The 13,111-nt window shown below is 37.2% G+C and overlaps 2 protein-coding genes across 3 annotated transcripts in view; one reads left to right on the top strand and one right to left on the bottom strand.

The window, feature by feature from the left end:
• Positions 1 to 680: 680 nt before the first annotated feature.
• On the bottom strand, positions 681 to 9,326 carry LOC134669962 (GRIP and coiled-coil domain-containing protein 1). Of its 2 annotated transcripts, none has more exons than XM_063527641.1 (12): positions 9,030 to 9,326; positions 8,824 to 8,919; positions 8,212 to 8,321; positions 7,790 to 7,935; positions 7,613 to 7,695; positions 6,972 to 7,144; positions 6,352 to 6,556; positions 3,503 to 3,891; positions 2,988 to 3,191; positions 2,354 to 2,463; positions 1,909 to 1,986; positions 681 to 1,648 (listed from the first exon to the last, which is right to left on the bottom strand). In XM_063527641.1, exons 1-12 carry the CDS (start codon positions 9,112 to 9,114, stop codon positions 1,477 to 1,479), a joined length of 1,851 nt encoding a protein of 616 aa, XP_063383711.1. In that variant the 5' UTR covers positions 9,115 to 9,326; the 3' UTR covers positions 681 to 1,476. The 2 variants fall into 2 exon arrangements, with proteins under 2 accessions (XP_063383711.1, XP_063383784.1); XM_063527714.1 differs by having other exon boundaries at positions 8,212 to 8,315.
• A 312-nt stretch (positions 9,327 to 9,638) lies between these two features.
• Positions 9,639 to 13,111, top strand: part of LOC134669884 (L-2-hydroxyglutarate dehydrogenase, mitochondrial) — a 30,926-nt gene continuing 27,453 nt past the window's right edge. The window contains exons 1-2 of the mRNA XM_063527529.1: positions 9,639 to 10,076; positions 11,461 to 12,330. Of these exons, the coding sequence (XP_063383599.1) occupies positions 10,009 to 10,076; positions 11,461 to 12,330 (938 nt within the window). The 5' untranslated portion in view covers positions 9,639 to 10,008. The remainder of the gene's footprint in view (positions 10,077 to 11,460; positions 12,331 to 13,111) is intronic.

Raw genomic sequence — 13,111 nt, 5'->3', positions numbered from 1 at the left:
GCAAGTTTCACTGAAAAGGAGTCTAGTGTCCAAAAAATAGGAAAAACTCATTAAGACGTCCTAGCGTCCGGCTAACATCCCTAACAAGATAATAGCATTCTTTATTATTCCGTAGTCCCCGAGTTTACACACGCGTCATCGGAATGATTGGGCGGGTTTATGCCGCACGTAAAAACTTTACGCCCCACCTGAGGTCGGCACTTCGCGCACGCCTCTTTATGCCCTCAATATTGCATAACACCTTTTTAGGGCTCCGAGAGATTTTGTTGCTGATACATATTCTGTTTTACTGAACAAGGGAAAATATTGTTTAGTTTGTAGGCGGTTTTTTGTGATATAAGAGACAGACGATTACACGAATCGCCTTATGTTTGCAACACGGGTCTTGCCGCCCTTTAAAAGGGAAGTAAGCTCCTTTATCGACGTCGATAAGCCAAGTTTGAGTCTCATTCGCAAAAAGTATGAACTTTTTGGACTTATGATCAAAGTAAGACTAATACAGCCTAGAAACTTAGGTCCAAGATAAGGATATATTTAACTGTAAAGTACCCACTTTATCTAATTGAATGTAGTTTCAAATTTCTGCGGCTCCAAAGATAAACGCAATGAAAATAAAAACAAGTTTTGTATCAATAAATTAGGAATGTATTCAATTCATATAATACTTATTTGCAGTCATTTTAACAGAAACAATTAAACAGTTACAATAAGTTAAGAAAGATATCGTTGCTTATCATGAATAGTGGCACAACTCAAAATGAAATGCTATTGCATTTAATATTCTATATTTTGCTGGTAAGATTTAAAATCTAATGGCATTGTATTTTGTTTTATACCACTTTTCATGATAAGCAACGATATAGTTAAATACAACCTCATATCATAATAGCAAAATAGTTTATCAGGTTTCATTATACATTCCCAAGATCTCAATCTAAATATCTAAAGAAAGGTGCAATGATTTGAAATTGCATGTAAATCGAATATTGGACTAATACCATAAACAAAACAATACTAACACAACATGACAACGTACACATACTATATGTCATCTTAGTTTCTCTATTTATCGATGATCTCTTTTTAGTAATAATTTGGTATTTAATGAATGAAAAATCAAAGTGTTATGTTATGTACAAAAAAATCGATCTACAATTTGTAACGATTGTTCCCAAATATTTCTTTATTTTTCTGAAAGTAAAATTTTTGTTCACTAGTATAATATCGGTGAAAATTTATAATCAATTCCCAATTTTTTTTCCATAAAGCCAGGGTACACATGAGTGCCACTTCATCCGACGTCGCTGGCGACACGTGTCGTGAGACATTTGTCCCCTAGTGTATCCCTGGCTGAATGTTTTCCTCATTGGATTAGGTTGGTACGAGTAGGTCGCCAGAATGGCCGTGCGCCATCATGAAGCCTCGTGTACGTCAGCTGCCGCCGCTCACAACCTATTTTATCTAAACATTATACATTTATAATGTGGATATGACCATGTCCTTCTCGCGGGCGGTGAAGTGCAGCACGGCGGCGATGGCGTTCAGCATGTGCCGTCGGCCCGCGTAGTCCGTCGACAGCAGGTACGCCATCACCACGTTCTTCAGGTACTCCAGGTTGGCGCCTTCGCGGGACTGGCTTCTTCGCAGCCTACAACACAATTGAATGTCTATGTTACACGGCCCTTCTGAGAATATGAAGAATTATAATCAGGGAATATTTAAAAAGAGGATTTTTTTAGTGTCGGCTCGAAATTTCTGTTTCGGCTTAATGTTTCAGTCAAAGGAACGGTTGCGGTCGAAATTAGAGCAAAACTGAACCCTTGATATCATCTGGTTTTGTTTTTTGTAAGTTTTAACGTCACTTCCAAATAATTTGATTACAATAAATTGTTATATTATATGGTTTACCTGTCTATCTCTTCTTTGAGCGTTCTGATCACTTCTTTAAATCGCTCCTTCTCTATGGTCGCGTCACGCTGATGATCTCTGTAATATTACACACATGTTTACATTCAATTTTTATTTAAAATATTGATTTTTAATCCGCAACGCTGTTGGTCTGTGGCATCATAGCTCTCAAACGAATGGACCGATTACGATGCGATTTTTATTAGGTGGACGCGAGTTTTCTTGCCGTGGTTCTTATCTTAGCTACTTTTAATAAAAATCGATCCAGTCGTTTGAAGAGTATCAGCTCTTTTCCAAAGTGATGTAAGGCGCTTTTGGGAGAATAGGATGGATTTTTGGCGTAATACGGGTAAGGGGTTGTAAAGGGGTAGTTTTTAAATGAAAAGTAATTAGTTTAAGCGGGGCAGATAGTAGATCCGGCTACATTTATTAGTAGTGTAACGACCTGAACTGTCCCTCGAGTATGTGTTTCTCCTTGCGCAGCTGCGAGATGTCGAGGTCCTTCCGCGCCAGCTCGTGCGCGTAGTGCAGCATGTGCGGCGGCGCCGTCACCTCCTGACAAACATTACATTTTTGACAAACATTTCATTCTCGATGCAATGTTTTCTTTCTGATTGTACTTTTCCGTCACCCTCCTAATAGATGGACAAATTAAGAGGAACGTAAAAAATAAGTTTAATTACTAATTATGAAATTACTTTCGTTGCTGCAATCCAGTAACTAAACTTTTTTTTGCGTTCCTCTAAATTTGTCCATAAATTTGTCCAAGGACAGAACCAGATGGAGAGAAATCGTGAGAGAGAATGATCCATCCAGTGAATGATCCAGAAGGGAGGTCACGACCCTCATTACTGAAGATTACGACTCGAGGAGGAGGAAATTTGTCTACGAGTTAGTTCTCAATTTCGACTTTCCTCGATCGGTCGGTTTCTTCTAAAAGTGCGGCGTATCTATCTCGTCGGGTGAAGGGACATTATATTATACTATCGCCCGCCGCCCCCGCCCGCCCCGCCCCGCGCGGCGCAGTCACGGAGCGCGAGGTGTACACACACTATACACAGATACACAAATAAACTCACAGTGAGCAAGCCGTGTCCCTCCTTGTAGTTCTCGACGCTGACTTTCCGAGACCTATCGTTCTTGGCTCGTATGTACTGGTCGGTTTCCTCCAGCAGGGCTGCGTATCTGTCGCGTTGGGTGGCCACCTGTTTCTCGAGGCTCTGGATGCGCGTCTTCAGGTCTGAGACTATTTCTTTGTGGTAGTCTTGTTGAGACTTTAATTTCTATAAGGAAAAAAAAATATCTTTATATTATACCACATTTTTTTATAAACTAATATAATCTTCAGATGAACTCATATCTTATAATGTACTGAGAACGCAAAGGTGACCAAGTGTACTTCTTGAGTTAAGGTGTAAATGTTGCTGTAAGACGCCAATCGCCATATGTGTTGTGGTAAACGAATTATCAAACATATTAAGGCTTGATATAGTTAATATGCCCTACAGCATCATAAACTGTCTAAACTGCGGCTAAGATAAATAGAAAACTTCAACACTAATAGTATAATTTGCATATGCCATAAACTCCATACCTCTTCACCGGCTTTAATGGCCTCCGCCTTATCCTGCCGCTCGTCCTCCAGCATCATGCCGTAAGTCTCCAATTTCTCCTTCAATAACGCCCTCTCGCTCTTCAATCTCTCCATCTCACTCTTCACATCCACCTCCTCCTTCTTCACATTCTCTGCTTTATACTTCTCGAATTCCATTTTTAAACTCTCATATTCTTCAATACATTTCGTGTGAACGTTTTCGTAGGCGTCCATTTTGAATATGCTGGTCAAGTCGATGGGGTTCCCGAGTTTTTCGTTTTCGGAAATGAGTTCTTTTTTTAATATGTGTATTTTGTCTATTAGTGTTTGGAGGTATTCGCTGTCTGCTAGTTTTTCGTTGTCTGTCTCGCTCTTTTGTTGAGGTTCCTCTGAAACAAAATAAGAGGGCGTTTAGGGAAGTCATTTTTACATATGCTTTATAGTTCATACACACGGAATTAATGGAATTATACTTCTTATAAAATTAAATTAACTAATTCATTCAATGTCTTGAGATCTCTCAGCAAATGGGATTGGGCCGGCCACGTCTACCGCATGCGGGCGTTTTCACTTTTAGGGACACCCCCCGTTTTTATGATGTCACTGTGTTCAAAATTTTTTTACTCCGTTATGTATAATTTTTTCCTGAGTTTAATCATTTATACCCATAGAACACATATTTAACTAATGGTTTCGTCAATAGTTTTAGTTAAGATAAGCATAATGTAATTATAATATATTTTTGAAACAGTTAAGATACCGGTTTTTAACGTGTCCCACCCTAGCTTTAAGGTTTTGCAAGTTACATCGTGCAATTTTTTTTTACTAAAGCTGTCGAGTTTAAATGTTACCTAGAATCTAAAGAGTCTTACGGGGGACATGAACAAGGTTTTGAATTGAACCTTGCTGCATTTGAATTAAAAACTAAATTTAAATAACATTGCTTGAAAGTGATGCCACCTGACACGTCAGGTTAGTAACGATCAAAACTACATTTAAATTTCTACTAATCCACATAAAATTTTGGGAATGGCAACATTAATAACACGTGATTAAACGGCAAACAATTTTAAACCGCCAGTACGTGACAGGGTGTTGTGAAGTGAACTTCTGTCAGTGGACTGCAGACCGTACACGTTTCGTCAGTCAGGTTTGTGATCAATTATCTTTAATAATATTAGCTTTTACATAATGTTCATATATTATAGGTGGAAATTGATAAGCTGGAAACTGTTTTTTATAAAAACATAAATATATTATGTAAGATGAGTTCAGTGTTAAATTAAACAAGGCGTAAACAAGGCTGGCAGCCATGAGTCGAACAAAAAAGATACCCTCGCATGTACCTATTACTAACCAATTAAATCTAAACCTTATGTTAAGACCATTAGAGTCCAATCTTAATTTTATTCTGTGTGTTTGAATCATTAGTTTAAATCCAAATGCAACTGTGTATTTAAGAATATTTACTTACTTACTTATTATTGAACATTGTCATAAGTGCTTGCTTATTGCGTAACTTATAATTTTTAAGTTAACTATTTTTATGTAGTCTTATAAGTGAAATTCCTGTAATTTCTTAGACAAATAAAGTTTCTATAAACCGAATTATGATTGTAGTAAAGTAGAAAAACGTGACGTCAGGTTCGTAACAAATCGCTCCGTTACGTATAGGCTGACCGACAATGTTACAAAACTGAAGTCTATAGGGTGGTATTACATGGGCGTTCCATTCGAAGTCTCGATATCGTCAGAATAGAGGGGTCCTGTCATTGTAAATTTTGTAGTCACAGTAAATTTACTGCCATTTATCGACACACGACTAATACTCAAAATGAAAACGTATAAAATTATCAAAAAAAATTATATATATGGATAAATGATTTTATTATTTTTATATCAATTTGATTCATGTTTATTCACTGATATCTATGTGTTAAAATTGTTATACTTTGCTGGATTGTTATAATAAAACGAATTAATATATTTACAGTTTTCTCATTACCTTACCGCATCATGTAACCCCAGCCTAAGAATTTTGAGCCTGTCAGTTTTGTAACTGTCCCACTTGCTCAGTTGCTTTGTTTGGTCTCTATTTCGTTTTCTATAAGCTTTTAACCCATGGTTTTGTTTTGTAGAGAACTACCTAAAAATATACATTAAAAGAAATGCAACTATAAACGATTTTTTCAAAATAGTTATTAATCGAAATTTAAACAAAATAAATAACATAATGGTATCAATCGTTACAAAACTGACAATAAAATTTATTTTCAGGCAATAATAACTGTTTGTTATATGGAACGACCTGTTTATATGAAAATATAAGTCATTTGCAGCAAAAGAAATGCAAAATATTGCTAATTACTTTTGTAGTTAAAGAGTGTCAACAAAAATTAGATTGTTACAAAACTGACCAGTCTGGACTACACTGTCAGGTTCGTTTATCAATAATTAAAAAACTAAGCGTATTTATGTGGGACTCATCACAGTTTTAGTAACTTTAGTAAATAAACTTCATTATAGATTAGAACATTCAGCATAAAAACATGTTTTTTTTTTAAGTCGTTTTTTTCATTCTGGTGCACGATTTAGTGAAAACGCCCATGCATCCGATGTCCATAGGTGGGCACATCTGTGTTAGCCTAGTGTGTGGCTATCTAGCCACCAAGTGGATACCGACGGAATAGCGTGGACGAGGCAGGCCCAGGCGGAGATGGTGAGACGACTTTGAGACCTTCCTTAACTGGCCGGAAAAAGCGCAAAATCGGGAGTTATGGAGAACCAGGGGCGAGGACTTTGCCCAGCAGTGGAACACTCAAATAGGGTAAAAGAAAAAAATCTCTTACTCTGCACATTGATGTCCGCCAGCCTGCCGTTCATGGCGTCCTGGAGTGACTGGATGAGCTGCTGGTCCCTCCGCCTCCTGGCATCGTACTCTCCGACGGTGGCGGACAGCTCCGCCACCCTTCCTTCTAGGAGGGCGACTCTTTCTTCTTGGCGCGCGCAGATCTTGCGAGCTGATTCTTCGGCGCGTTTCACTTTTATTTGCTCCTGTTTTAACAATTTTAATAAATAAGTCACTCACAACGAAGATAAATGAAGACCTACGTCGTGACACCTTATAGGTACGTCAATTGTCTAAAACGATGTAGGCAGATGGGCGTGCCGTAGAATTAAGACATACATACGCTCGAAAGACTTCGACATTCGGAAAAAGAGATAGTTTTGTAGAAATTTAAACACTATTTTAATTTTGATGGTTTGTGTAGTACTTCATACTAGTAGGCAAAGTATGATTAATAAGAAGACTGATTAAATAATTCATTGAATTTGGTCTTATATTGTGAAAACCTATGGTAGTTAAGAGAGAAGATATTTGAGAATGAAAACACTAACTTGGAGTGGCATGATTTGCTGGATTTAGCATTAAAAAAGCAAGGCATCCAGCCGACTACATACAACTGACCTCTCTGATGGCGACGGAGTGGCTCTGCTCGACCAGAGCGAGCTTGTTCTGCAGCCGCACGAGTAGAGCCGGAGTCTCCACGGTGCGGGCCTCTGCGCGTTGTAGCCGTCGTTGTGCAGCCTCCAGAGAGCTGCTTAGGTCACGCACTCGCTTTTCTAGCTCCGCTTGCGACGCTGTGTTATAGAATGATATCATTTATTACGTGCTATTTTAGTCATTTCATGTGATGTTGAGCTGATTTGATTTGATTTGATGTGATGTAAAGAGTTCATGATACCTAATTAAATAAATATAGTGTGAAAAGTTTGAGAAGGAAAATTACCACAAAATAGTATTATCATAGAAATCGTAAAAATTTAGGTACTTCAAAAATAACCCAACATATTACGCTAAGTTATTGTTATCCTATGAATTCAATTGTATACAACCAATTTATTATTTGTACTTGCAATCGTGTATTGCTGTTGGAGTAATAAAAACATTTTTTTTTTATGGCTCAATTGAGCCCCTGAGTGATCCATTACATTGCGGGGTAAATTAGATTTGATGCGGTTTTATTTATTTACAAAATTTAAATTCCCTGTCGTAACTATTTATTAGCTAATTAAAGAAAATATTTTGAAACAATATTAACAACTTACATTGAGCCTCCGTTGACTGTCCAACTTTGTCTTCCAACTTTTCCTTTGTTTTCCTTTCCGAGTTTAGTTTCAAGTGAAGTTCCCTGAAACAATCATTTTGTTAATAGCAAAAAAGAAGATTGTGTACAGTTTCTCTGTTTTCCTTGTTCTCACTATTTGACCTACACAATAACTTACTTCAACATGGCTGCATGATCTGCCCTCTCGTTCTCTCGCTCCTGTATCTCGTAGGCTATTTTAGCCTTCAGGTTGTTGACTTCAACCTGGTGTTGCTGTATCATCGCTTTGGTTTCCTCTCGCATTGCAGACAACATGTTTTCATACTGAAAACCACATTTTACATAGGTAAATCGAAATTAAAATTTATAAATAACTAAGACATAATAATTTCTTAAAAGGAAAAATGGAAAAGAATATAATTTTGAGTCTGATTCAAAGACATCATCAAATTTAAAGTGACAGAATGATTCGCCGAGTGTGTCCAAATATCAATAGCTTAGTTGGTTAGACGGCTAGAGCAAGTGAGCTGTTGTTCCAGAAGAAAATTTGAATCTATTTCTTTGAATAATAGTATTTTTCTGCTAAACCTAAAGGTTAACCTTTTCCCTTGTGACTTTCTTGTCGGCTTGGAATGCTTCCTCCATCCGGGACTTCTCCGCAGTCAGCGTGGACAAGGACTCAGTCAGGGCGGCCACTGAATCATCTGTAACTGGAGAACATACTTTGGGGAACTATCTTACATGCACTGACTTAGCCCCTTAGTGAACAAAGTTTATAATGGGTACTATGCAGATACATACTTAGATACTTAATGGGAACAAATCTTTGTGATGAACACACAATAATAAGCCCTTAGGTAGGTACTAGGATACAAACCCATAAATTTGAACCAGGGACTATTACCAGTATAACTAAAAATCAAAATATCTCATAGCTTTCACATTTAGGTAAGGATAATGATTGATCAAATTAGCTAAATTAAGTGCAAAAATATACATAGACAACCAAGATACTGATATTGAATACTAGTTAATTTGCAATAAAAATATTCCAGTATTTGTTCCCTGATTTAAACATCTTAAGCAGAATTACTAACAACTAGAAAATGGCGCCAGCAGTCCCCTACAGTACAGGGGCCCAGTTGCAAATAAAGGTAAGAAAAAAAGGTAAGGAAAATGTATTTAGTGCTATTAAATAAAAACAACAAATACCTCCTTCAGCTGCATTTTCTGTTTTGTTTAAAGCCTTGAGACTGATCTCCAATGCTTCCTTCTCTTTAGCCAACCCTTTATATGCTGCCACAACATCTGAAATGTCCACAACACACATACAATTCAATAACAACATCTGGTGCATTAACAATATTATTACGACTGCCTGTATTAAGTACGTGACGCTTATTGAATGTAGTTTATACCTCTAAGTCTGGACTCGTAGCGCTTGATTTGGTCTGCTTGCTTCGTAATCGTCGAAATCAACTCCTGTTTCGACAGAGACTCCATAATTACTCACTCAAGTCGAGAACAACATACGGAAACTTAGCGAGCGGTATTAACTTCTCCCTTCTAGGTAAGGGCTACTTTTTTAACTACTTAATCTCTAGCACCAGGGCAACAGTTTAAAACTTAATGAATTCAACGAATTAAAATAATTTAACATAAACATATTGCAGAGTATCTAAAGATTCTCAAGTTCTCAATATATAGTTCCCATCAGCTGTCATGTCATGTTTTTTTTAAGCTCTGACTGAAGCCATCTTGAAGCGTTCGTTAATTGACTACATATACTTACTTACAAATTAATTTCGTGGTTCATAAACGAGATTTTCTTAACAATTCATGCTACATCTATTTCCTTAATTATGGCCAACAAAAGTGACACAATACACTACTCTAACACAAACCATGAAATGTGTAGATTCAATTTATCACTATAATGATTCGTTTAACAAACTAAAGAATTTGAACGCACTTGTAATAATGAACTGTCAATGTCATCCATCACCAGTCATTTTTGTCAGCAAGACAAGAGCGAGTGCGAGTCAAGGTCTTCGCGATTACCTACTCGAATATTTAGATAAAATATTCCATTGCTGAATTGTGATCGGTCAGAGAATCATGGAAACTCGCTTAAAATAATATAATTTTATAGGAGCAAATTAGTACTACTACTAACTCCTCAATAGTTGACTCATTCAAATACCTCATTGATTTATTTGAGTACCCCTTCGCCCAAATTACAATAGTACTTAAATTAATGGGCTTCATTACTCGTTAACCACTTCGCGAATTCGTATTAGTACCCATAAGTATGCGCAGTTCTTCATAAGACTACAGAAGTTTCAAACTTTTATTACCTATATTTTAAGTGTCAGTTTATTCGCAGTAGATCTAAACATGTCTATCATAAGTAAATGCTTGTTTACTAAGGGGTTAACTAGTGTTATGGGTGCGCAGAATATTCGGTAAGTACTTACAGTTATTGACTTTTTTTATTTTGCCTGAAGTTATTTTTAATATGGATATTTTAAATTAATAGTTATTATCATTAGCTTAAATGGCCCCTTGCTGGGATTGTGCTGTTATGAAATATAGACGCAATCTAATAGTAATAGAGCAGTAATGCATGCAGTAAACCAAGGGTTGTAAGTGAACTTACAACTTGGCATATACCAATTAATTTCCACCTTGGGGCAAAGGTGCACTCCACAAGGACCTTGGGAGACGATTAGGGGGGGAACAGGAGATCTTCGCGCTGGCAGGTTTCTCGCGCAAAGATTGGCTATTGCGATACAACACGGGAATGCTGCTTGCATGATGAACACCTTGCCGAGAGGCCAAGGGATGGAAGGCAGTTTTTAGTTTTTTTTAGGTTTAATTACATTAGTTTTATTTTATAAGTAGTTATTATTCTAACTTAAATTTAGTTTATTCATAAGTACATGTTTAGTGACCATATATAAATAAATGATACTTAGGTCTTTAAAGGTAAAATGAATGTCTCTAATTTGTTCTGCGACACAGTCACCACACAGGATTGTTATGCCATTTAGGGTTCTTGCTAAATTGGAAATTCTATGGCATAAGCATTGAACAACCAATTTAGCTAGGACCCTAAATGGCGCTACAATTGCGGAGCATGATGGTACATAAAAAATGATTTCCATATCATTCCATACATTATATAATAAACTAGATAATGGAAATGATGTAAGACATTTATTGTTCTGATAAGAAGCATTGTATTACATCATCAATAGAGATATATGAATGGGGAAAATACTTGAGAAAATATTGCTATGATTTATTTACTATGTAGAAATTGTAGAGGATAATTAAATCATTAACATTCTCTGTCTTCTGTTTGTAACAGGTACAATATTACAATAAATTATTCTGTTTACAATTATAGCATTATATGATAATAATAAAATATCTTGGAGACCGAGCTTTGCTCGGAAAAAACTCAAAAATGCGCGTTTTCCCAGAGATAAGACCTAGCTAGATCGATTTATCGCCCCCGAAAACCCCCGTACCTATAGCAAATTTCATCGAAAACAGCTATGAAAATAAGATATATACCTTTATAAGGTTGAATCAAATGAAATAATATAAGTAAATAAAGAGTACAGAAATTAACCAAATCGTGTGGTTAGTCAAGACACGTTGTCGTTTTTCCCTATGAAGCATATTCTTACATACCTGGAAAACATGTATAAATATCGGCTACGTATTGCTACGATCATAGCTTAGCGGTGAATGTGTTAAGTCATCTCTAAACTCTAGCAAATGCAACAGTGTCAATACCTACTAAATAAGTACTAGGTAATTATTCCTTATTAATTTCAGATCACTTAGCAATGCAGCCAAATACGACGTAGTAGTCATCGGCGGAGGCATAGTCGGCGCCGCCTCGGCCCGTGAGCTCCTCATACGCTACCCCGACCTGAAGATAGCCCTCCTGGAGAAGGAGCACCGCTTCGCTCACCACCAGAGCGGGAACAACAGCGGGGTCATCCACGCGGGCATCTACTACAAACCTGGCTCGCTGAAGGCGAAGCTCTGCGTTGAAGGGCACAGCTTAGCTTACGAGTATTGCGACAAAAAGAAAGTGCCATATTTAAAATGCGGGAAATTAATCGTAGCCACAGAGCGAGCAGAAATACCTAGGCTATTAGAACTGTATGATAGAGGACAGAAAAATGGAGTCAAAGATATGGAACTAATGGACAGGAAACAGATGAAGGAAATCGAACCAAACTGCGACGGATTACAAGGTATCTGGTCTCCGCATACTGGCATTGTCAGCTGGGGGGAAGTCACAAGATCTTTCGTAGAAGATTTCGAAGAGCGGGGCGGACAGAAATATTTAAATTTCGAAGTTAGGAAGTTCGCCGAGGCTGAGGATAGCGAGTATCCTGTGACAATTTCTGATGAAAAAGGGCAAGAAGTGCGAGCAGCTCATGTGTTAACATGCTGTGGCTTACATTCTGACACAATCGCAGTTTTAACAGGCTGTCCGGAGGAGCCTAAAATAGTCCCTTTCAGAGGCGAATACTTGTATATAGTTAGAGAAAAGAGCGATTTAGTGAAGGCTAATATTTACCCGGTTCCGGATCCGAGGTTCCCGTTCTTGGGGGTGCATCTGACCCCGCGGATAGATGGAAGGATCATCGTTGGGCCTAATGCGATTCTGGCGTTTGCAAAAGAAGGATACAAGTAAGTTTAAACCCAATTTATTTTATTTTTTTAGTTGCATGTTCATTAACAAAACAATAACACAAATACATATACGTTTCCACATATTGATTCAGCCGATGTAAGCAGGTATGATGCTTGTTTTCGATTCCGACAGCAAATTATGTATATTATTGAATAGGTGCACTATTCTCACCTTTATGGTTTTTCGACACACTTAATTATAATAATTACTAGATGAAAACCCGGCCACGCTCGGGTAAAATAAATAATAATAATAGGTAATACTCATTTTGAATTAAGTAACCTATCTCATCTCAGAAAACTTTAAATCCGTAACATACAATTATAACTCTAAAAATTGACTATTCCGATATATCTAAAAACAAATAATTATGTAATTAAAAAACCTAATCCGCTTTTCTGGTAGCAGTTCGGTTCTGTAAGGGTCGCAGTTCTAACCTAACCTAACCCACTTCTGGTTGCAGTTTGGTTCTATAAGGAATTAAGGATCACAGTTCTAGCCTGACCCACTTTTCTGGTCGCAGATCGGTTCTGTGAAGGCTGCATTTATAACCTAGCCCACTTTCCAATCTCAAAAGAGGGAACCCTTTTATACCTACCCTTCATGGCACTAAAGTGAAAGTATGGAAATTATGACTGCGATTTCATTCTTTAATATGAATGCCTATCCGTTAATATTCAATTCGTTCACAAAAAAAATAAAAAAAAAAAATTATTTCATTTTAGACTAAACGTTTATCAAGGCGGCGGTTACCTATCCCATCTCCGAAAACTTTAT

This window comes from Cydia fagiglandana, chromosome 1 (genome assembly GCF_963556715.1).
Source record: "Cydia fagiglandana chromosome 1, ilCydFagi1.1, whole genome shotgun sequence".
NCBI classification, from domain to species: domain Eukaryota; kingdom Metazoa; phylum Arthropoda; class Insecta; order Lepidoptera; family Tortricidae; genus Cydia; species Cydia fagiglandana.
The sequence above is the reverse complement of the archived record's forward strand: the minus strand, read 5'-3'. Positions and strand labels throughout refer to the sequence as shown.